The 24888-nt window shown below is 48.2% G+C and overlaps 1 protein-coding gene across 1 annotated transcript in view; it reads right to left on the bottom strand.

The window, feature by feature from the left end:
- Positions 1 to 24888, bottom strand: part of NTM (neurotrimin) — a gene marked incomplete at its 5' end in the record, with an annotated part of 144465 nt that overhangs the window by 11079 nt on the left and 108498 nt on the right. Inside the window, 3 exons of the mRNA XM_019509497.1 lie at positions 462 to 494; positions 15007 to 15042; positions 20031 to 20182. Coding sequence (XP_019365042.1) covers positions 462 to 494; positions 15007 to 15042; positions 20031 to 20182 — 221 coding nt within the window. The remainder of the gene's footprint in view (positions 1 to 461; positions 495 to 15006; positions 15043 to 20030; positions 20183 to 24888) is intronic.

The raw sequence follows: 24888 nt of genomic DNA, 5'->3' as shown, positions 1-24888 counted from the left end.
TGGTGGGAGCACGGGGTGGGGGTGGGGGGGTGCAATAGAGGACTTGGCAAGGAACACACGGCATGCAGAGGAAAAGTCTCCTTACAGAAGATCCCTGCAGTGTGTTAGGCTACGAGAAAGGAGGACAGGCAGCAGAGTCCCTGACATGACAGAGGCTACAGTCATTGCAGTTTTAGTTCCTGCTCCTAATTGTACACGCTATAGAGTAAGACCCCTGCAAGCAGTTCTAGGCAAGCTGCAGGGGTGCCTACTAAGTTACAAGTCAGAGGTTCGACAAGCAAGTTAGTTTAATTGGTGCAGTTAGGGGCGGCGTGGAACAACAGATCGGTTCTAGTCAGCAGATCTCTTGAGGTTAGGTCAGCTGCAGGAAAATTAAGGATGGAGGAGGCAGAGGGGCTGGTGGCAGCAGGGAAACCAGAGCTGGGGGAGCATTCACAGTTAAGGGAGCAGATTTTACTGACCTTTCCAGGGTGTCAGGGCTGTAGTTGTCTCTTCTAAAAATTAAAGAACAAGTCATTGTTAGGGCAGAAGATAAATGGAAAGGCTCCATTTAAAGATAGTTCAACTGACTCTTCCCCCTGCTGGCCTTGTGGGCTTATTGCTCAAACTGTGCCTCCCTCTTTATCCTCTGTGCGGCTGCTGCTAGGAATATTTGGTAAGGCCTGTGTCTCCCTGGACTTGATTCCCCACTGCTTTGGTCCTGGTGGCATCATTTATCCCTGTGCAAAAGGACGGCCCCGTACCCTTGTTCTGAACTGGAGTCCCTGGACACTCCTTTTGCATAGACATGAGTTACTGATATAGGCTAGGGACAGACATTACGTATAAACTGGTTTAAGTGATCAGAAACTGGTTAAAACCTGTAACAGAACAGACATCCAGTGCACATAATGGTCAAAACCAGTTTGAGATAAACCTGGTTGAATGTCGTATCAGACTTAACTGGCTGAGCTCAAACTGGCTTATGCAACGCCCACCCCAGACCGCAATGCCACTAGGGAGGGGAGAATCAGCCCTGATGCAGACAGGTGTGTTTTGCAAATGCTCTCTGAACTTACAGCAGGCATGAGGGACTGGGCCATTAGAGAGCTTGGGTTATTCGCCAAGTCTAGATCAAGATCTCAACTCACCAGAACTGAAGAGGTCAGACTCAAGCTCACCTCTACTTGCTTGGGCCAGCACATCTAAGAAACCTGCCTGCTCTTCTGTGATCACAGAAATGATGGAAATTAAGGGATGGAAGGGACCTCGAGAGATCATCGATTCCAACCCCCCTGCTTTGGGCAGGAATACTGCTGCGATCAAATGATCCCAGCAAGGTGTCTGTCCAGTCTCCTCTTGAAGACGTCCAAGGTTGGGCACTGCACCACCTTCTTGGGAAGTCTATCCTCTGAAATATTTCAGTGGACTAAAGTCTGCTTTTCAAAATACTTTTTTTTTTTAATGAGACTGGCGGCATTCCTGGAAAGGCATACACACAAACGCCTTCGCAATAGCACCTTAATACTAAACAGCACAAAGCTCTTTCTGAATACAATTATTAAAAAGAAGCCTGTTGCACATGTACAATTATTTGAATTTTCCCTTCTTTTTTTTTTAACCTTAGCCATAGTATTAAATGCCAGATTTACAAGTATGTAAACTGTCTGCTGGTAAGTTTTCTGGACTCCTAGAGTGCTGACTGGCACTGCATCCCTCTGCTGTGCATCTGCTGAGAACTTGGAGACCACCAACAAAGCAGACTGCCAACCCTGCCCTAAACCACCAGGGACCCAACAATGCAGGGGGGTGGTGGAGGGGGTACCAAAGTGACGGCAGTGAGTTTAACTCGGCCTCAACAATGAAGAGGCATGAAACTGGGGTCTTACAGATTTCTTCTCAGCCTGCCGCCAGCCTCCTTCTCCATGCATGACAAGGGAATGTAAAGGCCAGAACTGAAGATTTACCAGGCAGAGAGGGGACTTCAACCCCTGTCCATATTGGGCCTTCCATTGACTGTGTGAGCTGCCCTGGCTAATACTCCAGATAGTGAGTTAATTAGGAGAAGCAAGTGAAATGAGAATCACCTCCAGGCAGCTGGAACCAGGAGGTCCCAGACTCTATATCTGGCAAGGCTTACTACCTGGAGCAAGACACCATACCTCTCTGCCTCCATTTTCCATCATGTATGACACTCTCTCCTTCACAGGGGTCTTGTGCAGACTGAATTAGTTAATATGTTAGGGGCTTTCAATATGCAAAGCACTCTGAATGCAAAGAATGACCATCACTGTTATCTGAGTGAGATCCCCAGCTGGTGTGAACTGGCAAAGGTCCAGATCTGGCCCAAGGAGTCACTGATTCTGTGTCCCTCTTAGTTTGGGCACCCCCATCAGAGGTACCACAGGTCCCATTTTGCAACGGCGCTGAGCACTGGCAGCTCCCACAACTGCTACCTGGAGCTGCAGGGGTGCAGCAGGCTGGAAGATCACAAAAAAGGATGCCCAGCATTTGAAGCAACCAGAGAGCAGCGGCTACTTTGGCAACAGCCAGAATTCAACCTGGGGTACTCCTACATTAGGATAACACAGGTGATGCTCTCAGCAATGTGAATCCGGGCTGCATAACCCAGCCATGCAAGAGCAACTGATTGCATTACAGACTGGCCGTCACAGCTGGCAAAGCATATGGCGGTGTCACTAATCAAGCTCAAAGGTGCTCTGCCAATTAGCACCAGCTAAGAATCTCTTCCTCCTTCCATTTTCCCTCAGGGACACATTTCACTGTTGGTATAACAGCAGCGTTGTGGCAGGGTTGAGTCTGGTCTGGAGTGTCGAGATAACATGGCTTTGATTGGCACTTGGGTGATATTGTTATTATGATGAGGATTTCCCTTAGGCCCTTCTCTCCCATGTAGAACTATGGTCCCATCCTTATTAATTGCATAGCAAATTGTAGATAGAATTATCTAATCATGCTTGCCAGCGGCAATCAACATTGATCACAATGAAAGGAGAAATTGAATTGTACTTTTTTAGTAACAGAAAAAATATATTTGGTTCCCAAAGTCTTGATCAGATTAAAGAGGCCTGAATTAGTGATTAAATTAAAAGAAAGGCCTGCAATAAGAATTACTGTGCCTTTAAAACAATGATTTTTTTAAGGATATTTATTCATGTTTAGCAAAGAAATAAGACAAGATCCCTGACAAAGTTTGTAGGACTCAGTAAACAGATTTTGGAGAAAGGATAATTAAAGGCCTGGGTCTGCTACCCTAATTCACAGAGGTAAGTCTACTCAGAGAGTGAGCTGCTTCTTTTTGGGCCTGATTCTCCAACTCCGTACAACTTGTACTGTCATTTATAACCATGCAAAACGTTGCCACGGGTATGCTGGGGTAGAGCCACGCATGACAGTGGTAAATACGGTGAGAAATGTGGCTCCACATTACGGACAGACCTGCTAGAGATCATCAATAACTTGGACCTTTGGGATCTTGCATGCATATGGATACTGGAATCTGCTATGGACTCCTGAATCAAGCTAGATAAGAAGGTAGGTTATTCTTTAACGTGTTCCTTAGTCCTGTCTGCAATGGGAATGATGTGGGGGGAAAGTGTCCTTATGGGGGACTTCAACTTGGGGTTCATAAGCTGGAGGTCTCATAAAACCAGTGGTAAAACAGCATTAAACTTTCTAAGAGATCTAGATGATGCCATTTCTAACACAAAGAGTATTATACCTGAGACAAGGTCATTCTGTATGGGGCTCATTATGATAGATAAGGATGGCTTCATCACCGGACTGGAAGTTGGTGGTTGCCTAGGGACCAGTAATCATGACCTGATTATATTCACTATAAGCAAACAAAGGACAGGCCAGGCTTACCTAGAGCTATATAGAGAGTATATGTATGTATACTTGTGTTTCAATAGGGCTAATTTCCAATATTCAGAAAAAGTGATGAGTAAAATGACTTTCAGAAAGAAATAGACGATACAAAAATTCGAAAATCGGGAGTTCTTTAAGGAAGGTTTATTAGGTGGCAAAGCCCGTTCTGTTTCACCAGTGAAAGGAAGATATTAGAAAAGAAATATAATACGTAAGAAATAGGAAAAGGGGAAAATGGAGAGCAGTTCATTTAAATTAGCGGTTATGAAATGTGGAAATTTGATAAGGGAAGCTTAAGATTTCAAGAAAGAAAATAACTATGCCTTGTAGGGCCAGGATAGTGGCAATTTTTGTTTAGTTTTGTTTTTTAAGTACGTGGTAACAAATGAATCCCAAGCTGTGATATAAACACATTACTAGAGGAAGGGGTACAATTACTAATGGTGCAGAAAACACAGAGGTATTCTATATACAAAAAAGATACGCTTGTTCACACAAGGATAAAGAAGTACTTTCCAGTTTATTACTGAGCAAGGAGAATGTTAACATCTCCTGGGAGAAAACCCTTTAAAAATCAGTAGATTTTTTTTTCCCTCTCCATGAGTACAATGGAACTAACTAGGAGCCTGTTGAAAGTAATCTTGAATAAACCTTGGGATGCCGAGGAAATTCCAGGAGACTGGAAGATGGTGGATAGTATATCACTATTATAAAAAGGCAAGGGGGGCGACTCTGGTAATTAGAAGTTGGTAAGCCTGTCATCAATCCTAGGCAGAATAATGGGAGGGCTGACATGAGATGCAATTAATACAGAATTAAAGAACAAAAATAGAATTAATGCCAGTCCACATGATTATATGCAAATGAGATCTGGTCAAAGAATCCTGATTTCTGTCTTTGATGAGATTACATGTTTGGTTGATAAAGAAAACTGCGCAGATGAAATACATTTCAACTTTGGTAAGACTTAGCATCGCGCGGCATTCTGATTAAAATATTAGCAGGACAGCAGTGCACGTCTTAAATGGATTAAGAACCGTACAAGCGACAGATAAGAAGGAAGGGGCTGTTTGTGGGAAAGCGGGGGGGTCTTTTTAGTCTTTAGTCTTTTTAGTCAGTGTTTGAAAAAAAAAATCGTTCCTGGTTCAACACTACTCAACGTCCTAATCAAGACAGGCAGTAAAGTTCATGCAGAGCACAGTGGAAAACAATGTACAACCACGGCTGATAAGATTGGTGGAGTGATAAAAAATGATGAGTACGGGGCAGTCATATAGAGGGATTCTCAACGCAGAAAAATTAACCGCTGGAACAAATAACCAGGAAGTGGTGCAGTCTCAGGCTCTTCATGTCCTGAGGTCAAGACTGGATGCCTTCCTGGAGGAGATGATATGCTTTGGCACACATTATACTTCAATCCAGCATAAGCTATTGCTCTCAGTAGAGTGTAGAAATTTGATGGATAAAATGTAATGGCCTGTGATACACAGCAGGTCAGATTAGGTGTTATGACAGTCTTTCTGCCTTTAAACATTACAATGTTTTTACACATGGAAAGCAGTGGACAGGGAAGTAAGAAGTGCAGAACCTGGCACTAATTTCTCTTGGTTTTTGTTCTTGTTCATCCCATGCTTTTTTTATCTCTATTACTAGTGATCTACTTAAAGTGCACAAAAATCGTAGACTGCTCATGGTGCCCGGTGCCATTTTCACCATCTTTTTGTGGCTAGCACCACCCCCCCTCCCTTTTTTGTGGCTAGTGCACTGCTGATTGGCTGTGAGGCCCCAGTGGCCCTGCCCCTCGCTGCTGATTGGTGGAGAGGGCTTCCCTTCATGTGGCCCTGTCCCTTGCTGCATAAAAGGCAGCCCTCTCTGCCAATCAGCAGCGGGGGCGGGGTGGGGGTGGCTGCCATCATGGCTGCTCCTTTTCGTGCCTGTGATCTCCTCCTTCCCCCACTGGGAAGCCAGCATTTTATGTCTAGTAAGTTTTTTTCCCCCCAGCGATTCCATGTAAAATCATGGGAACACCCGTTTTCCTGGTGATGGCAGAAAACGCCTTTTTCATGGTTTCCCTGAAAACCACGAAGCTGTGAATCGAGTAGATCCCTATCTATTACCCCGGCACACCCAAATCACTCTGTAGAGCATACTCATTAGCAACGACACTTTCCATGCTGAGGATGTACAATCTAAGTATACAAGATGAAAAAAGCTAATGGAAAGGCTGGAGGGTAATGCCCATTTTGCAGGTGGGGAAACTTGCCTATAAATTGTGTCTGAAATTTTCAGAGCTGCATAGGGGATTTGGAGGTACAATTCTCATTAAATAGAATCTAAACCCCATAAGTCCATTTAAAAATCATAGAATCAGAAAATTAGGGGTGGAAGGGACCTCAGGAGGTCACATCTAGTCCAACCCCGGCTCAAAGAAGGACCAGCCCTAGCTAGATCATCCCAGCCAGGCCTTTGTCTAGCTGGGTCTTCAAAACCTCCAAGGATGCAGATTCCACCACCTCTCTGTGTAACCTGTCCCAGTGTTTTACTACCCTCCTGGTGAGAATTTTCTAATATCTAACCTAAACTTCCCTTGCTGCAACTTCAAACCGTTGTTCCTTGTTCTGTCATCTGCCACCACTGAGCCCAGTCCCCTCAGCCTCTCCTCATAGCTCATGTCCCCTAGCCCCCTAGTTTTGCTGCCCTTTGCTGGACTCTCTCCAATTTATCTACACCTGTTCTGTAGTGGGGAGCCCAAAACTGGACACAGGACTCCAAGCGTGGTCTCACCAGTGCTGAATAGAGGGGAGGAATCACTTCCGCTGGCAACGATCCTATTAATGCAGCCCAATGTGCCCTTAGCCTTCTTTGCAACAAGGGCACACTGCTGGCTCATATTCAGCTTACTGTCTACTGTCACCCCCAGGTCCTTCTCTGCAGAGCAGCTATTTAGCCAATAAGTCTCCAGCCTGTTGAAGTAATGGGTGGTGGAGGCTTCCATGTGCCAGCTAGACCTGTTGTCTCCAGAGGTCTGCTGCTTGTATTGAGCCTACACCCAAGATGTCTTGGAAGGATTACTAAGACTCATTCAGTCCTCTGACTACTACTCCATGCTGCCCATGTGGGCACCAGGCGTAACTGCCAGGGGTAACCCTAAGTAGGTCAAAAGTGACTCCAGGTCTCTGGGTGCAAGGGTGAAGAGGACAGGGGTTTAGGTGGTAGTGCTGCTCGATGCTTGCAGTCGAGGGAGCGGGCCCAGGCAGGAGTGGATGCATCCTGCAGATCAGTGCATGGCTGTGCAGATAGTGTCGCCAACAGGGCTTTGGCTTCTTTGATTGTGGGATACTGCTGTAAGATGAAGAATTGATATAAAGAGATAGGATCCACCTGGTGAAGAGAAGGAAGAGCATCTTCACAGACAGGCTCGCTAATCTAGTGAGGAGGGCTTTAAGCCAGATTTGCCAGGGGATGGAGACCAAGACCCTAAAGTAAGTGGGGAAGCAGGAGACCTGGGCGAAGCACAAGCAGGAGAAGGCAACAGGGGAGGCCTTCTCATTCTTCCTGAGAAAGGGCAATCATCTAGTTACCTCCGGTGCCTGTACACAAATGCACAGAGCCTCGGAAACAAGCAGGAAGAACGGAAAGTCCTTGCACAGTCACAGATCTATGACACGACTGGAATAACAGAAACGTGGTGGGAGCTCACATGTCTGGAGCACTGTCATGGATGGGTACAAACTGTCCAGCAAGGACAGGCAGGAGACAAGAGGAGGAGGAGTTGTGCTTTATGTAAAAGGGCTCTGTGATTGCTCAGAGCTCCGGTATGAAACTGGAGATAGACCTGTTGAAAGTCCCTGGGCTAAGGTCAGAGATGAAAGCAACAAGGGTGATGGTGTGGCAGGGCTCTGCTACAGACCACCAGACCAGGAGGAAGTGCTGGATGAGGCTTTCTTCAAAGGGCTGGCAGAAGTTTCCTGATCACAAGCCCTGATTGAAGATGGAGGACTTCAATCACCCTGACATCTGCTGGGAGGGCAATATGTATGCACAGGCAGTCCTGGATGTTTTTGGAGAGTGTTGGGGACAACTTTCTGGTGCAAATGTTGGACTGGCCAACTAGGGCCCTTGCTCTTCTTGACCTGCTGCTCACAAACAAGGATGAATTGGCGAGGAATATAGTAGTAGATGGCAACTTGGGCAGCAGCGACCACAAGACTGAGTTCAAGATCCTGAGGAAAGGAAGGATGGAGAGCAGCAGAGTAAGGGCCTTGGACTTCAGATTCTGCCTCACTCAGGGAACCGATGAGCAGGATCCCCTGGGAGGCCAGTCTGAGAGGAAAAGGAGAGTTGGTTGTATTTTAAAGAAACCTTACTGTGGATGCAGGAACAAACCACCCCAAAGTGCAAGAGAACTAGCACCTATAGCAGAAGACCAGCTTGGTTTAGCAGAGAACTCTTCAGGGAAATAAAACACAAAATCTCAGACTAAATGGCATGACTCAGGTCACCTGGTGAGTCTATGGTAAAGCTGGGACCAGCACCCAGCTCTCTGGATTCCCAGTCCAGTGCCTTAAGCAGAAGATCGGACTCTTTTTCCTGCTAGTCCTTACCCATCCAAGGAGAGTTCATGATTTGCTCCCAAGGTTTAATCAAATGGATTTTCAAGACAGGCAGCTCTATGTTATCAGCACTGTCTCAAAACTTATCCCTGTACATCTAGTTAGCACAGGCTTCTGCTTGGGCAATACAGATCACACAAAAAGAAATGAGCATCCACTTTGTTAAAAAGGACTGGTTGAGGAACAACATCATTAAAGTGGGCCAAGGAAGAAATGCAAATGGGTCTTCTCGGCATTTGCAAGGCCCTTTGCATTGCTGCGGCCAAATGATGGGGATCAAGATAACCCAGCACACAGCAGGGAGGCTCAACAGATGGTGGTTGATGATGGGACAGGTTCAATTGCCCTGGCCAACTCAGTGGGTTGAATTGCCTCTATCTCCTACACTTCCAGATCGAGCAAGAGATCTCTGACCCTTCTCCTCTCCTCAAGCGGTAAGAGAGTTGGGGCCACTTTTATACCACTGGTACCACTGCCTTCTTCCACAACTGGTGTGCTTTCTGCCACATGGCCCCTCTACCAGTGTATTTAAACCAGAAGAAATTCCATATAAACCCTGAGCAAAGGAATCCCAACTATTCACGTGACGGCATGTTTCACCATGAAGAAACTGGGAACCACGTGTCTAGTTTTTGAGCACACCAACAGTTAACACCAAATGGCATTTCTGAGCCAGTGTTGGAGGTGTCCGTCTTCCTAAAAAGAGGTGTCATTTGTGACATTGATTAGCCTGAAAGCCCAGTAGGAAAGCAGGAGAGACCGAGAAAGAGTTTCCAGGCAGTGTGATAACAATGGTTTAACAATCAGCTACAAACTCTCAAGTTTACAATTTAAACAACAATTATTTCTTTTCACGGCAAACAAAGTACAAAACTCCATCTGTGCTGGTTGAAAGCCATTATTAGTGCTCGAGATGGGCACAAATGCACAGTTGAGACTCGAATCGGCTGTTTTCCTCGTGGGGGGGAAGCCAATGAGATTCTTTCTGGGGACTGGAGGATAGAGGGAAGTTCCTCTGGTCCCCTCTACCTGTGCAGCCTGGATACTTGACACATCACTGCTGGTGCATTTTACATCACCTGTGTGCCCTGGTATAAATTACACTGAGATCAGTACTGGAGACCAGTTGTCTTGGGGTAGCTGCCATGCGAGGCTCTATAACAGTGCCTCACCACTGCAGGGCAGGAGTGGGTAGAGGCAGGAAGCAGGTTATAGCCTACTTGCATTGAGCAAATAACTACTCAAGGCTAACTGTGGACACACACTACCAATACTCCATTAAGTTGCACCATTTGTTGTTCCCAGGGTAACTCTAGACCAGTTTCTGGTGATTTTACACTAGTGTCAGGCTATTCATCCTGTGCATGTGTTGTGCATCCAGCTCCTAGTCTAACCCAACGCAGCTTGCACTGCCTACTGTCACAACATGGGCCTATTTGTTCTGGTGTTGACAACAGAAAGAACGCCTGAGTAGATTATAGGGTTAGGCCTCTCTCTGTGCAAAGCAGCTTGGAAATTGCTTTAGAACTTGTTCTTATGAATGTAATACTTAACTCTGAAACCCTAATTCCTTAGCAGCATGATGGCAACCTCCAGCAAGAGTCTCAGAGTACTGTAGCTACAAACCTAAAACAAGGAATGTTTCCCAGTCACTCCCCAGGCTTGGAAGGAGAGAGGAATAGTCACTGATCCCAAGACGCGTGGTGTTTTCCCCTTTAACTTACACACCGCTTGCTTCTGCCCTTGAAGAAGGAATGGCTGCACCTGCATGGGGATAGGTCACGGGCCACATACAGCTCTGTTGAATGGCATGTGAAAACCCTCGAGCCAAGAAGATGCTTCAGTTCTCACAGGATCCTGTCTATGGAAAATGGGCTACAGCTGAGTCACGAGCCAACAGAAGGTGTTGGGAGGGTCATCCTGGTATTTCCCAAAACAGCCTTTATGACCTCAGCCTTGATAGCTGGGATATCATCTTTATACTGGAGAGGGACAGAGAGAACCATTATGTGCACAGCATGGGAACTGAACTGCTTATCCCATGCCGTGCAGTGCGCACCATGTAAGATGTGCAAGGTGATGCCAGTGCTCTCAGAGATGGCAAAGCGAACCCATCAGCAGTGCTCTTGCAAGGCTTTGATCTTCACCTTTGAGCATTTAATTTGACTGAAGTGACCCACGGCTGTTTGTCTTATCTGCAGTTCCCAATAAATCCCAGTATTGTCTGTCGTCCTTGGATAGGAATCATCTTCATATTATAGGACCACCATAGGGCACTGCAGAGCACTCGTGTGATACCTCAAGAGGGATATGTGGACTTTATATTCAAGGAGCTTAATATGTCCAGGCATATGTTCAGCATGATCCAGGCTACTAGTGGGGACGTGTCCTTTCTTTCATTTAAGATCGGGTTAAAGCTAGAAAGATCTCCTGCCACCCCTGCATTTAGATGTGCTACTTTTCTTCTTGAGTTCATGCAGAAGAACCCCCAGATCAGACATGGCAAACTCCCCATCCCCTCTTCCCTTCCCCCCTCAAGCAAACATGCTGTCCAAAACTGGCTGTTTTGTAGCATAAACCCTGGCGACTTTTCTGGCATGTGCTATGAGTATAACTACTACAGAATTAAAAGCTCTGCAGATAACCAACTCTCCTTAATCCTTAGGGAATGCCAGGTCTGTCTTTGATAACCACTTATTTTTGCAGTGCACTTATATGATGTCAGGAGTTTACTCCAGTCCCATATTCGCTAATAAATTGGCTTGATGATCACTGTGAAGCTTGTAGACATTAATCAGATGACTTTTTTTCTGAGTGCTGATACCATCAAAAGCCATATTAGATTAATACTGGGGAGATAAAAGACCAAGGGAAAATGAGATAAAAGACTGAGGAGAAACTCTACAGTAAATGAGCAAGATAGAGTGACCCTAGGCTGCACATTCCCGCAGGGAATGCAACCAGTGAGCAATGGGAGCACCTGTGCAAATTGGTCGTGTGATTCTCCTCCCCGCGAACCTTGTGTCTATAAATGGGTAGTGTCGGGCACCACACAGTCACTGGCTCCCGCTAAGTCCTGTCAAGAGCCTAGAAAAGGATATGACCTGACATTTCAGGTCACAGGCTGAGCAATAATAGCTGGGATCAGGAAGATGCACTGCTTGGGATATCATTACAGTTGGGTGCATTATAATTGCCTTGAAAGCGGCCAGCACTGGCTTTTGTTGGAGACGCAAGACTCCAGGACCACCTGGCTCTCCCTGGAAAAAAAACAACAACTATGTTATCAGTTTATGCACATGGGCCTACTAGTGGAAGCCAGCTGCACCTCTACACTCAGAGCAAGCAAGCCACCAGCGGTTTTCAGCTTGCTCTTTCCTAATTTGGGTATCTGCAAGACAAAGACAAATGAAGGAAGAGACTCCTAGCCAGCAGGCTGAATGATCCAGGTCAAGGCCTGTCCTCTGGGGGGGGAGGGGGGCTGAGAAAACAAGTGCATCTTGCACCCTGTCCTAAGTGTGGCCAGGCTTAGGTTCACCAACCCCACATTAAGAGTCTACTCTAGAAGTAATTGTGCCACAAGCTCCACACACATCGCCCGTGGGATGGACAGCCATAATGTGTCTTGGTGTGATGGAGGGCGAGAAGATCTCTGAGACAAGTGGGGCCCATGCCACATTTGTGTGGTAACCAGCACCATGTATTTTACTCAAGAGGAATCAGGCAACAATATTCAGAAAATAGGGGTAGTTTACTTTTACTAGCTTCTGTAGGCCAAAGTTGGGCAACTGCAGCCTGCCATAGCTGAAGCCCCAGTGGTCTTGCCAATGGGCCTCCAGTAGAAAGCAGTGATCTTGGCTGGAGGCAAAGAAGACCTGGATGTCAATGGTGGGATTAGAGCAAAATGGAGAGCTACCTGCTGGGCAGCCATAGACAACACCAGGTATTTGTGCACACCGCTGCTCCCCTACATCACAACCAGGATGGTGGCAGTGATGTTGGACTGATACACCAGTCTAAATCCAGGGTATCCCAGCAGTCTGACCTGCTGAATTTGTCTTATTACCAAAATCTTGCTGGCTCCTGAGCTATTCAACACAATGTTTAGGTAGGGCCCAGGCAACACCACCAGAGAACTCAGTGTGCTGTATCTGGTGGAGTTTGCAGGGGATATTGTGCTGGTTCAGTTCCTCTGACAGCAACGGAGTTACACCAAGAAATGATCTGGGCCACTCTGTCCATGAAAGCCTGTCATTAGTGAACGTCACAGAATATTGTGAAGGTAAAAGGGAACATTTGCTTGGTGTGGGGCCATGGGACCCGAATGGCTGTGCAGCCCGAGATAATATAGACTCACTTCAGCTTCTTCATGTCTCAGGAACATCCCTGATGTGTGAGAATTAGGCACACCTGACTTGCGACTCTGTGTGCTTATCAATGGTTACCAGGATTTTTAGGTGTAGCCCTGTTTTCTTGGCAAATCTGCAGCAATTGTAAAAGCCTAGCAATTTCTACTTACTGTATACATCCATCCCCCTCCTCGCTCCCCCCTGCCTCATACAGGTAGGCGTGTATGACACATACATTTATAGCAACTATCTGTTCCCTCTCTCTGCCTACTTATACAACCATCTATATCATCCATCCAGCTACTGCAGCGGTTTTCATCAATAACTTCTGTCCTGGGAACCTTCCCACCCCCCAGCAATGCCACAAGACTAGAACCACAAATTAGAGCCACCCCCACTTCTGCAATATGGAGAGCTGCAACCCTGTGCATCTCTTCACAACCCCTACTGAGAATGATTTATGGCCCCCACTCATGTCTCGCTGTGTGTACCTTACCTGCCTCTCTCTGCCGTCCCTCAGACTGCTGTATCTGGTCTAGAGACCCATATGTCCCATCTCTGTGCAAGGTCCGGCTGGCTTCTGTGACATATCATCAGCTTTGCCTCCCCTAACCCTCCCTCTCATAGAAGGCTACGGTGCTTCGTTAGTAGAATGGATTTGAGTCGTTAGAGCCAGAAGGTACTTACATGGTAGAACGGAGGGAAGCGCAAGGAGGAGAGATGCGGGGACAGCCATGCAGGAGGGAAACAAACAGAAAAAAAAAGACAAAAGGATGAAGGGATGAGTCAATAAACATCTCCAAACATGGGATGAGGTGTCCTTGTCTCTGCTGACACACTGTGTGGGGTGGGGGATGCAAACACGTTTCCCGGTACAGCTAAAAATCCTTCGCTTTTCTCTCCTTTAAAGAGCTCTGTGCAGTAACTGCTATTCCCCCCTCCCCCAATTCTTTCCCTTGTCATCTTGGCTGGGTCACAAATAGGGGAGCCAGGAAAATAGGAGGGCTAGAGGCAATCTCTGGAGCCCTCCCTGTGTATCCTCTCTTGGCGCGGGCTGGCGGAGACGTTCAGGCTTCAGGGAGGAATACTCACTTCCTCCGCTTCCATGCTCTGCTCTTTCCCCTCTTCTCCCTCTCCTTTCTTCACAGGACCTGCAGGCAGGTGGTCTCCATGCTCAGAGCAATGCCATCAGGACCCTTCCTGTTATCTCTGTGGGTGGCGGAGGTGGAGATGCTCAGATGCCTGGTCCGGGATAATCAACTGGCACCTGTGTATGCCCAGGGGCTGGAAGGATGGACTACAAGGAGATCAAGGGGGACTCCACCCATGGGACAATGAGTGGCATATTTACTGTGAACCTGGAGGTTCGTCTGCTACCTGGCTGCCCTTGGATGGGCCTTGTTTTAGGCAAAGCTAAGAGGCCTGATTTGGAGCAACTAGTGGAGCACGTGGGTCCTTAGACACAGACTCCCGACCTCAGGGGAGCAGCATGCCTAAGACCGTGCACACAGCATTGGTGAAAACAGCCCTCTCCATGTGCTCAGAAGCCAGGCAGCCCCCGGGTTTCAGCAGACTGTAAGTGGACACTGTGCTGACTAGAAAGGTGTGGCCTGGGATTGCCCTATCTAGAGAAAGGATCTTGCAAGATGCTGAGTGCCCTCAACTCCCAGACATGCTCACTGGGCGCTGGTGATGACTAGTACCTTGAAAGAATGGGTCCACGATTTGCAGGAATATCCAGGGAGGCGTCCTGCACTGCCACACAGGAGAAGGAGAAAAAGTAGAACTGAATTCCTGTGACCGGCTGAAAGCATCTATGGTGTGACGCTATGAAAGCAAAGTCCAGCTGGAACAGGCTCTGGGTGCACTCTCCGGGAAGGGAAGAATCAGAACCTGATTTTTTACATCTGTACAGTTAGCTCTGGACGCAGTGAGCAGGGAGCGCTTAAGCCAGGTGATTTAGAGACAAATCCCAGGTGACTAATCTCAGCCCAGCTACCTGCATGCTCTTTGCTTGCCTGCAGGACACAGCACTGTCCTCCATGCATATTCTTGGACAGGGAGACAGGCAGCATCAGACCAGGCGAACGTATGGTGCAAGGTGGGGGGAGGTTAAAGGCAGGAGGGGGGGAAGAAGAACAGCAGATGTGACATACAGCAAGAGCAATACTGACCTTGGAACAAGGCTGAGCTTGTGGGCTCACTTATTTCTAAACCAGGTGAGGAAACAATGGAAGAGAAAAATGACAAAAAAAAAATATAGTTTATATATCACTCCACGAACACGTCATCAGGCAACACAGAGATGTTGTGGGAGGGGCAGGGTTGGGGCTGAGGTGGATGGTGGGGAAGAACGGCAGACACTTTCTGAACTGAATGAAATGAATCATGGAAAACCATGGGAAGGAAGATTCGGTGGGATGATTCCCTGCTTTACCTGTGGCAGGATAAGGTGTTATGCCTTGTGCTGTGTCAGAGTTGAGGGTAGTTTTACAAAGAGTTTAATTATGGATTGTATAGGATGGTTTGGATAGGGAGGATTCGGCTTCAAGCAGGGCGTTGGACTAGATGACCTCTGGAAGTCCATTCCCCATCATTCTAGGAAATGATAAATTAGACCAGCCTTGCAAAGGAGATGTTATTACAGTAGCATCTAAAGCCCCAGCTGAGCCCCTGGTGCCAGGTGTTGGATGAACACCTCATGAGAAACAATCCCTGCCCTGAAGACAAGGATGTTGGGAGAGCAGGAAGGCCAATTCCACGGTACGCACTATTGATGAAGTGAAGTATTGCAAAGACTGAATCATAGTATGAATGTTGTGGACAGTCCTAGCACCCAGCCTAGCCTGCGAGATACTACTGGTAGCTGAATCCCTGCACCCAAGCAGATTCACTCACAGGATTGGGGTCCCAGGATGTTACTCTCTCTCCTCTTCTGCAGGTAGGGTGTTTTATTTCAGGAAAGCAGTGCTATTCAATGGCATGCCCACCGAGGATGGTATGAGGAGCAATGCAGAAGGGGCCATGAGGCTCCAAAATGTTTTCTTTCAATATGGGATGAATGTCTTTCATCCCATGCGCTCAATCATTAATAAATCCATCTTCCCAACCATCCCATGGCCCCTGTAACACCAGATGGTGTTAATGTCATTTACAGTCAGAACATCCTGATTTACAGGGAACCGGAAGAGCTGATTCAGTGCATTTTCAATGTTACCCTCCCTAGAGCCTGATAATATTGTGGTGTGGAGCAGTGCTACCCAATTAGCCTTGGTTGGCACTTAAGCTTTCAGACCAGTTTATCACTGGTCCAGGAGCCCAGAACAAGCTGAAAGAAACATGCCCTGTTTCCCAAAGGCAGTGGAGCTGGAAGGATGGGCTGCAAGGAGGAAAAGGGCTGGGGAAACCTCAGTCCATCAGTGGAATAGGTTCACTCGAGGTTCACATGAGCAGAGGTTCATGTTATGCTAGACCCGGGGAAACAGTGATACTAAGTGGCTGCAACTTGGGCTACTGGGCACAGTGCAGCACAAAAAGTAGTCGTCACTTGCTTGAAATGGGGATGGGGTGCCTAGTCCAGTGCATGTGCTGATTTAATATCACCCACAACTGGATTATGCTGGCTGATCTCCTGTATTATCTCCTGGGGAGAATGAGTCTGCCCCTATGACAGCTTAAATTACGAAGGAAGAGGGTAGTAGTAACTACAAACCTGCCTCCCACTCCATGTGAATGATTCTGCCCATACTGGGAGATGTAACCACCTTGTTACATGCTTCCACGCTACACGCATTTTCTAGATGGATAATCAACAACTTGGGGCTTGGACATACAGCAAGTTTATACCAGTGTCACTGGCTTTTACTCCAGTTTAAAAAAGGAGCAAGCACTGGTGTAACTTACCTTAACCCAGTGTAGGCTAATCCAGTGGAAAATCAGGAGTAAACTACATTGCTTATCCTACACTGGTATAAGTCTTGTGTGTCCTCTTTCATCTTGGTTAGCTGTTTGCTAAAGCAAGCAGGATATTTCCTGCTCCCTGACCACCTCGTGGTAAGACAGTGTAAGAGTGCTGACTATGTGTCGGCATTTTGGAAGAGCTACCTTAGGCCCTGGTGTCATTTACTTTGGCGTACAAAACCAATGCTGATTGCACCACGCATGTCGTGTGCTCAGGCCCTCGTATGGAGGCAGATCTACATTTTCAATAGCAGCCTTTGATTTTGCACAGGTCCAAACATGTATACAGCACTAACTTTGAGCAGTGAGCTCTGTTTGGGCTGTGTGTGCTCAGTACCTTGGAAAACCAGCAGCTTGACATGTCTAAAGTTAGGTGCTCAGAAATTCAGGAACCTCATATCACTGTCACGTTGCACTCATTTGGGGCTACCTGACTTAACACGGCGAGTCGGGGGCAAAGTGAGGAAAAGAAACCAGGAGTCTTGGTTCTGACTGCTGAAGCGATGCCCACGCAGGTGTAAATACAAACTTAACAGCACCTATTCCATGCTCTGCTTGAGTCTCATAGGGCCTAGATTTCTGTTCTCTTATTTTTTAAAGTCTCTCTCTGCTCTTTCCCTGTTGTAGTCACTATGGAAACAATGGCATCGTTGGTTTGAGTGGAGCTTAGCGATGTCCACAAGTGCAGTGTTAGGTCAGTGCTTATAATGAGGCGAGGCTCATTTTCAGCTAAGAGGTGTGCGAAGCCGGGCAATAGTAGCTACAGCCCTAAGTTTGATGTACACCAGCTGGCCAGAGTTTTTTCATGGGCAGCAATCTGGAAATGGGGTGATAAGGGATTTGCTCCTCGCATAGTTCCTGGTCGGCAATGCAGGCTCTAACACTTCAGCCTGCCGTAGCATAAGGAGCTGTGACAAATTACGTTGAGCAATTATAGCCCTCCTGGACTGTTAGTGGTATCATATGGATGCATCACTCTAAACACAGCTCGGGCATGCAGAGAAAATAGCTCCAAGATAAGGGTATGAAGTTTCCCACCCTCCACATCCTGCCAGAAGACTCATTTCTTTAATTTCATTTTGCAGTAAGAGATAATCTGACCTGGAGCATGACATGCAATGATGGAGCCGTGCAGGCTGTTTGCTCTCTGACTTGGGGCCAGCTCATACCGCTGGAGGGGAATTCTGTAGGATGAGCTTGATCACACAAGGGCAGTTTTCTTGCCACACTCTCCTGTGCTGTGCTCCGAATTGTTTCAGAAACCTTAGGACAGTATCTCAGGGCTGCATAAAGTGGAGCTGGGTCTCAGGGTTGGACTGGAGAACCCTCAAGGTCCCTTTCAACCACGTGATCTTGGACTTAAAACAACATCCCAGTCCAGAAGTCTGTTCGAATCCTGGTCAGGACAGGAATGTCACAACTGGGCCAAGTCTCTGTCCTTAGGGAACAAGCATCCCGACTCCCTTTCCTAGACTTGCGCAATTACAAATCTCGAGTTTGGGATCTAGATAGGCCCCAAACCTCAAATAGAAACTCAGCCAAAATGGTCAAATCTTGAGCCCAAGCCAGGAGAAACTGCTAGGTCCGAAGTAATTTCCTACTAAACCCAGGAGCTGGAAAGGGCTTCTCTGGAATCTGTCTCTAGTTGGTCAGAAGATTTACCTATGTCAGTGAAACGGGCTCAAGAGCCAGGTTTGCTGGAAAGCAAGTGCTCCCCATTTTCAGGTTTGGGTACAGGAACTTTGCACAACTCTGCTGTGAGACTGCACATATGCACTCAGCGAAAGCAGCATGCCGAGGAGTCCTCTCATGTATCTGACTGACTACTGTGGAGATAGTAGATAGCTCCAAGGCCCAGCTTGGTGGAATTCAAACTTTGAGATGGCTGAAGGCCCAGCTCAGATCTGGATCCAATTTTTGCATTCATAAGAGGCCTTAGACTAAACTGCTGGCTCAGGACACATGTGACCTTTGAAGCACTTCAAAGCCCCCTGGGTCTGCAGGTGGATTTTGAGGTCTGAGCCTCTTTCCCGAGCACAACCTGTCATGGTTTATTGTGCTGTCCAGAAAAAAAGCAGCGACTCAAGCAGCTGATCCTTCCTGGTATTTGGAGGATCTCACGTGACAAGGTCTGAATAAGACCCTGGAATCCTGGATGTTTTATATCGGCCTGAACGAGCTACCACAACCTGCAGTGTGAGGCTACAAATCTCATCAGGACAGACTTTCTCACATGCTTCCTGATTCCTTCGGATCAGGGTGGAAATACTCCACACGCTACTATTGATTTGTGTGCCAGTATTTCCTCTTCTGGTCCTGTTCTGAAGCACTGAAGTGCCATTAACATGGGGTGGGGTGGAGGGTGAGAAGTCACCAGCACTTTTTCCAATGGTGTGCATGGGTTTGGGAGCAATGGGCTGCGGGGGGTTGTTTTACCCAGTAATGGGGTCCAGTCACCCTCACCTTACCAACTCTCAATGTCCAGCTTCTGTCTGCCCCAGATTGCAGTGGGGAAATAGGTATTTTGATTTAGGAGCTATGGGATAAATGACTCCAAGTTCAGTTCTGAGAGGTTTTCAGGGTATGCAGATGAGGGAACCAAAGGGGCCATTTTAAGGAAAAAAAGTGAAGTCTGCTGAGGAGAGCAGGGAGTGGACAAGCCAGTGACTGCGAGGAGATGGAGAAAGCGCTCTCAAACAAGAGCACAAGGGTCTGTGCAGATCAGGGCTGGGGATGCTTGGGGGCCAGAGGGCATGGAGAAATCCAGGAATGAATGAACAGGGTGAAGGGTATTGCAGGGCAGTGGTTTCCTGCAGGTTGGAGCTGCAGGCAGGGGTGGAGGAAGCTGGGGTGAAATAAGCATGGAGGCTTAATTTCCTTTGGCCCTAAGCAGGCCCTTCACCACCCTGGGGCTGTGGTGGTAGCATGGCCCCCTGTGTTTCTGGTTGTGTTGTTCCTGGGAATAACAGCTGAGCCTGTATGATCTGCTCACTGCCAAACTTCCAGTACCACCGGGGCAGAGACACATCCCATCCTGTGACATCTCTGCTTTGAGATGAGCGGAGGTGGTGTGCTCTGGTGGGTTCGTCTCAGTCAGACCCCTGAACGATCACCCTGTGGGGTTTGCATCCTTCCACCTTCTTCCTCTCTGCTCCTGTCTGGAGCCCTCCTGTCACTGTCTGCCTTGGGAAGCGTTCCTTTACCCCGTCCTGCCATGTGCCCCACCAGCCCTACTCACCGTAGAGGATCATGCTGGCATTGGTGTTTCCTAGCTGGTTGGAGGCTACGCATGTGTAGTTGCCGTAGTCCTGCTCGGAGACGTTGAAGAAAGTCAGGCTGGAGAAGAAGGCTTTGCTTTCAACTTTTAACCCTTTCTGTCCTTCAACCAGCCTGAGGGAAAGGGAGAAGGAGAAAGGGGGAGGGTGACAGCTTCAGAGTGAAAGTCATGGAGGCATCAAGGTCCAGCTCCCTCCACCCTCCATATCTTCAATATTCCAGCAGCCCCTGGATGAGGAAAGAGCCCTACCACACTGGATACTGTGCCAGGAAATGGTAGATACTCCCTAACCTGAAGTGCTTACCTGTAAGCAGACAAGTGGTTACAAGGGAGGAAGGTGTGGGAATGGAGAGGTGAAGTGATTTGTCTAAAGTCACAGGCCAGGCCAGTGGCAGAGCTGAGAACAGGGCCCAGCACTCCTGAGTCCCCCACTAGAGCCATATCCTCTTGACCACACTGTCCCGGTAGGAAACCTCGGCGAGGCAGAGCAGCTGCTGCCCCAAAGTGGTCTTGGGGTTTGCAAAGATGGCAATGAGCAGGGTAAAACCACAGTACCAGACCAATTGTTTAGCATCTATCTATCTATCTATCTATCTATCTATCTATCTATCTATCTATCTAAACAGGAGCATATTTAGGACATATTTCTCATGCATGGACACAAGCCTGAGAAATATGTCCTAAATATATTTTAACCTGTTTAAATTCGCTGATGACACCAAAATTTGGGGGGAGGTGAGCACGCTAGCAGGGAGTGAGAGATTGCAGAGGGATCTGGATAGGTTACAGGGGTGGGCTAACAGGAACAGGATGCGTTTCAATACGGACAAGTGCAGGGTGCTGCACTTGGGCAGTAGGAACCAGCAGCACACTTACACAATGGGGAACTCCCTACTTGAGAGCACGGAGGCAGAAAGAGATCTTGGAGTCATTATTGACTCCAAGATGAACATGGGCCGACAATGCGAGGTCATGGTTGGCAGGGCTAACCGGACCTTGTCGTGCATCCACAGGTGCATCTCGAGTAGAGCCAAGGAGGTGATCCTCCCCCTCTACGCGACGCTGGTCAGGCCACAGCTGGAGTATTGTGTCCAGTTCTGTGCGCCCCATTTCAAGAGGGATGTGGACAACATGGAGAGGGTCCAGAGGAGGGCCACCCGCATGATCCGGGGACAACAGGGCAGACCCTACAGTGAGAGACTGCGGGACCTGAACCTATTCAGCCTCCACAAGAGAAGGCTGAGGGGGGACCTGGTGACCGTCTATAGACTCACTAGGGGGGACCAGAAGGGTTTGGGGGAGACGCTGTTTCCCCTAGCGCCCGCTGGCATAACAAGGAGTAATGGGCACAAGTTGATGGAGAGGAGGTATAGATTGGACATCCGCAAGAACTACTTCACAGTTAGGGCGGCTAGGAGCTGGAACCAACTTCCAAGGGAAGTGGTGCTGGCCCCTACCCTGGGGGTCTTTAAGAAGAGGCTGGATGCCTACCTGGCTGGACTCATTTGAGTCCCGTTTCTTGTTTTTGGGGTTTTTGTTGTTCTCCCGCCCTGGCGGGGGGTCGGGCTAGAAGATCTACTAGGTCCCTTCCGACCCTTAATCTATGAAACTATCTATGAAACTATGAAGCCCCTGCCCTCGGGGGGTGCACTGGAGGTAGGGTTCCCCTGGCACACAGTCAGGGACTTGGGCGTCTGAGCATGCACCGAGCACTGAGGCTCTGCTTAGATGAGCTCCAAAGCAACCTGGTGGCTGACGGACCATGCAAGGGGCTCCTCATCCTTTTCAGGTTTCTCTCACCCTCTTTCCCAGCTCTCTCCTCTTCTCTCCCCAGTCGTCATCTGGAACCTTTGCTTGCTTCCAGATCTGAGAACACGACGAGGTGGCTCTACCTACCCCACCTCTCCGTTGTCCTCTTCTCTGAGCCCCACTGGGTTATCTCATCCCTCTTTCCTCCTCCCAGTCCCTCCCTCAGCCTTCGGGGAACTTCTGGCAGTCCATCTCCTGGGACCCTGCATTTTCATGCCTGCTTTCTTGGGCATACAACGAGCAGTCCTAGAAAGGGTTTGGTGTGAACAGAGCAGTTTGGGTGCATGCTCCTGGTGCCAACAAAGAATTTCATAGATTTCATAGATTTCTAGGGTCGGACGGGACCTTGTAGATCATCGAGTCCGACCCCCTGCTCTAGGCAGGAAAGAGTGAAAGAAATTTCTCTGAGAAAAAAAAACAGAGACAGGTGAGAGTGTGGATTTGCGGTGCAAGAGGTGGCCTTGGCTGAGGAGGTGGCGGGATGAAACGGTTGGGGGCTTGACTAGAGGACTATGAGGTCTGACAGCCATGTGATTGTAGAGGAGACTCAGAGAGGAGGAGCTGGCATTGCTCGTGAAGGGCACTTTGGGGCAGCAACATGGAAATCCAGGGTTGCGAGGGAAGTAGACTCCTGCAGGGGCACTGGAGAAGGCAGAATGGACCAGGGTGTCAGCCACAGCTTGGACGGGGAAGGAGGTGTGTTGGGGAAGTTATAACAGGGCTTGGAAAGGGTGCTGACAGGGTGGCCTCTAATCTCTCCCCACATCCACAAACCTTCTCTGAAGTTTTGGTCTAGCCAGAGGAAAGGCTGAGACACAAGCCTGCTCTGGGTCTAAGCCAAACCTGCCTGCCCCACCCTGGTCCCCAAACCAGTGCTGCCACCCAACCAGTCCTGTCACTAGACTCAGCCCATGGCCCAGGGGAACCTGCTGAGCCTTCCCCTGCCGTCCCGTGAGGTCGAGCAGCAAGGCATGATCCAAACTGAGGAGAGATGCTGCAGCCTGTGACTGCTGTGCCCTATCTGGCTGAGGGCAGCATGAGGTGACCAGCTGGTGCTTTGCAATGTTTTGCAGCTCTGGGAATCATTCACTCTGGGATTTTTTCTTCTCAAAGCCTCTCTCTCCCTCCCCTCTGCATCTCTGCTGCTTTCTTCTTTACTTGATTAGCTAATTCCTCCCAGCAGGGGCCTGCTCTCTATTACCAGCACCCCAGCTTGCACCGGGTCTTGACTGACAACTCACAGCAGCAACTGTTTTGAACACATTTTTCATATTCCTGTTTTAAAGGTCTTCTCAATATGGCCTACGCCTGATAACGTGCTTTAATCCAATGAGGAAACATTCTCCATTTTATTTTATAAACCTGCCTCTGTTCCTGAACTAGAGCTAGCAAACAAGCCAACCACAGAGCAGCTGTCATTTGTGTAGGACCTGACAAAATTGAAAGCTACTGAATGTTTTCTCCATATATGACCCTTATGCATGGGCGACTGGTGCCTCCTGCGTCTGGGGGGTGCACCTGCAGAAGCTGGCAGTGTTGGCACTGGTGAGCACCTGCAGAAGCCGCTGGCGGTGTTGGCAGTGGGGGACAGCCCTGTCAGGGGGGACACATGCCCCCTCGTCCCTCCCTACCAGTCGCCTTTGCCTTTACATGTCATAAACTGAGCACTGCAGTACCCTCATGAGTCTCCATTTTACAGCCAGGGGAACTGAGGAGTAGAAAAGCCATGTGATTTGCTCAAAGACATAGAAATGTTTGTGGTGGAGTTGAGAACCCAAACCGCGTCTCACAAACCCTGGGCAGCACCCTAACCACTAGACAAATCTTCCTCTCTAAGCTGGCTGGCATGGAAAGGGACTTTGGAAATAAGAGTGGTTATTAACAAAAGCTGCTTTCATCTCAGCTCCATTGTGCAGACAATCTAGCCAAGGTAACAAAATCTTTTCTCTCTATAAAGACATCACATCTGCTGTGTCAAAGGAACTGGACAGAAAACACCATTAGTCATAAGGGGTGTGTTTTTAAAAGGACCACGTGTTTGTATAACCAGACCTTGGCTCTGCCAGTAATACTTGCTATAGTGCCAAGCAAAGATCCGCATACTTCTTGCCACTGTGGGGAATCCTATGAAGCTGGAGAAATGGTGGCACATAAAGTAGTGGTTTTCTTTAAGGTCCTATAATGGAGTAGTAGCTCAGACCTGAAGCTAGGTCAACTCACTCCTAACCTTCTCCAGCTACTAACCCATATAGCTGACTGCCTGTGCTGGGCACCTCAATGCCATCTGCCCACGTGGTAGAGGCCATGCAGAGCTGGGCAGACAGATCTGAATTCAGGGCACCCATATTTGGAGTAAGGATAGCGAACAATGTCCAGAAGATCAAACTGGAATAATAGCTTAAGAATTCAGATATGCTACAACATGGTTAGAGCAATTCGGGGGCCTGACTGCACTCCTCTTCTTGTTGGAGTTGATGGGACCAGTTGTACAGACTGAGTTACTATTACAGGGAAGGCTTGAATGGAAAGCCCCAATTTAAAATCCACCTGGGTTGTGGGGAATGAGCTTCTGAATGGAGATCAAAACTTAGTCGCTGGCACCTGTGTTCATGCAAGGCCAACAAGGAGCTTGCATGTGGACACTAGCAGATTCTGGACACGTTTGATCCAACTCAGCACACTTCACAGTGGGCCTGCCTCTCATTCGTAGGGTGTCATCCTGCAGGGAGCACGGACCTCTCTTTGCCTGCAAACCTCCCTTTTCAAGGGCTGAACAAGAATGGGTGATGGCTAACTGTCTTGGCACTCCGGTTCCTCCCAGTTTGCCTCTTCCCTTATTAATATGCTGGAGACACAGTCATTGCTCGATATTTAATTATTGTTTCCCTTGCCTGGAGATGGCCCCTTGATGCATTGGGCTGAAAGGCCAGCTGCTCTCCCCACAGCCCCTCTGGATGCTTTTGTGCACCTGCTTTCAGGTGGCATTTTTATGGCTCTTTTTTTTTTTTTT

The sequence above is a fragment of the Gavialis gangeticus genome, unplaced genomic scaffold, assembly GCF_001723915.1.
Source record: "Gavialis gangeticus isolate Ggan-Ray unplaced genomic scaffold, GavGan_comp1, whole genome shotgun sequence".
Lineage (NCBI taxonomy): Eukaryota > Metazoa > Chordata > Crocodylia > Gavialidae > Gavialis > Gavialis gangeticus.
The sequence above is the reverse complement of the archived record's forward strand: the minus strand, read 5'-3'. Positions and strand labels throughout refer to the sequence as shown.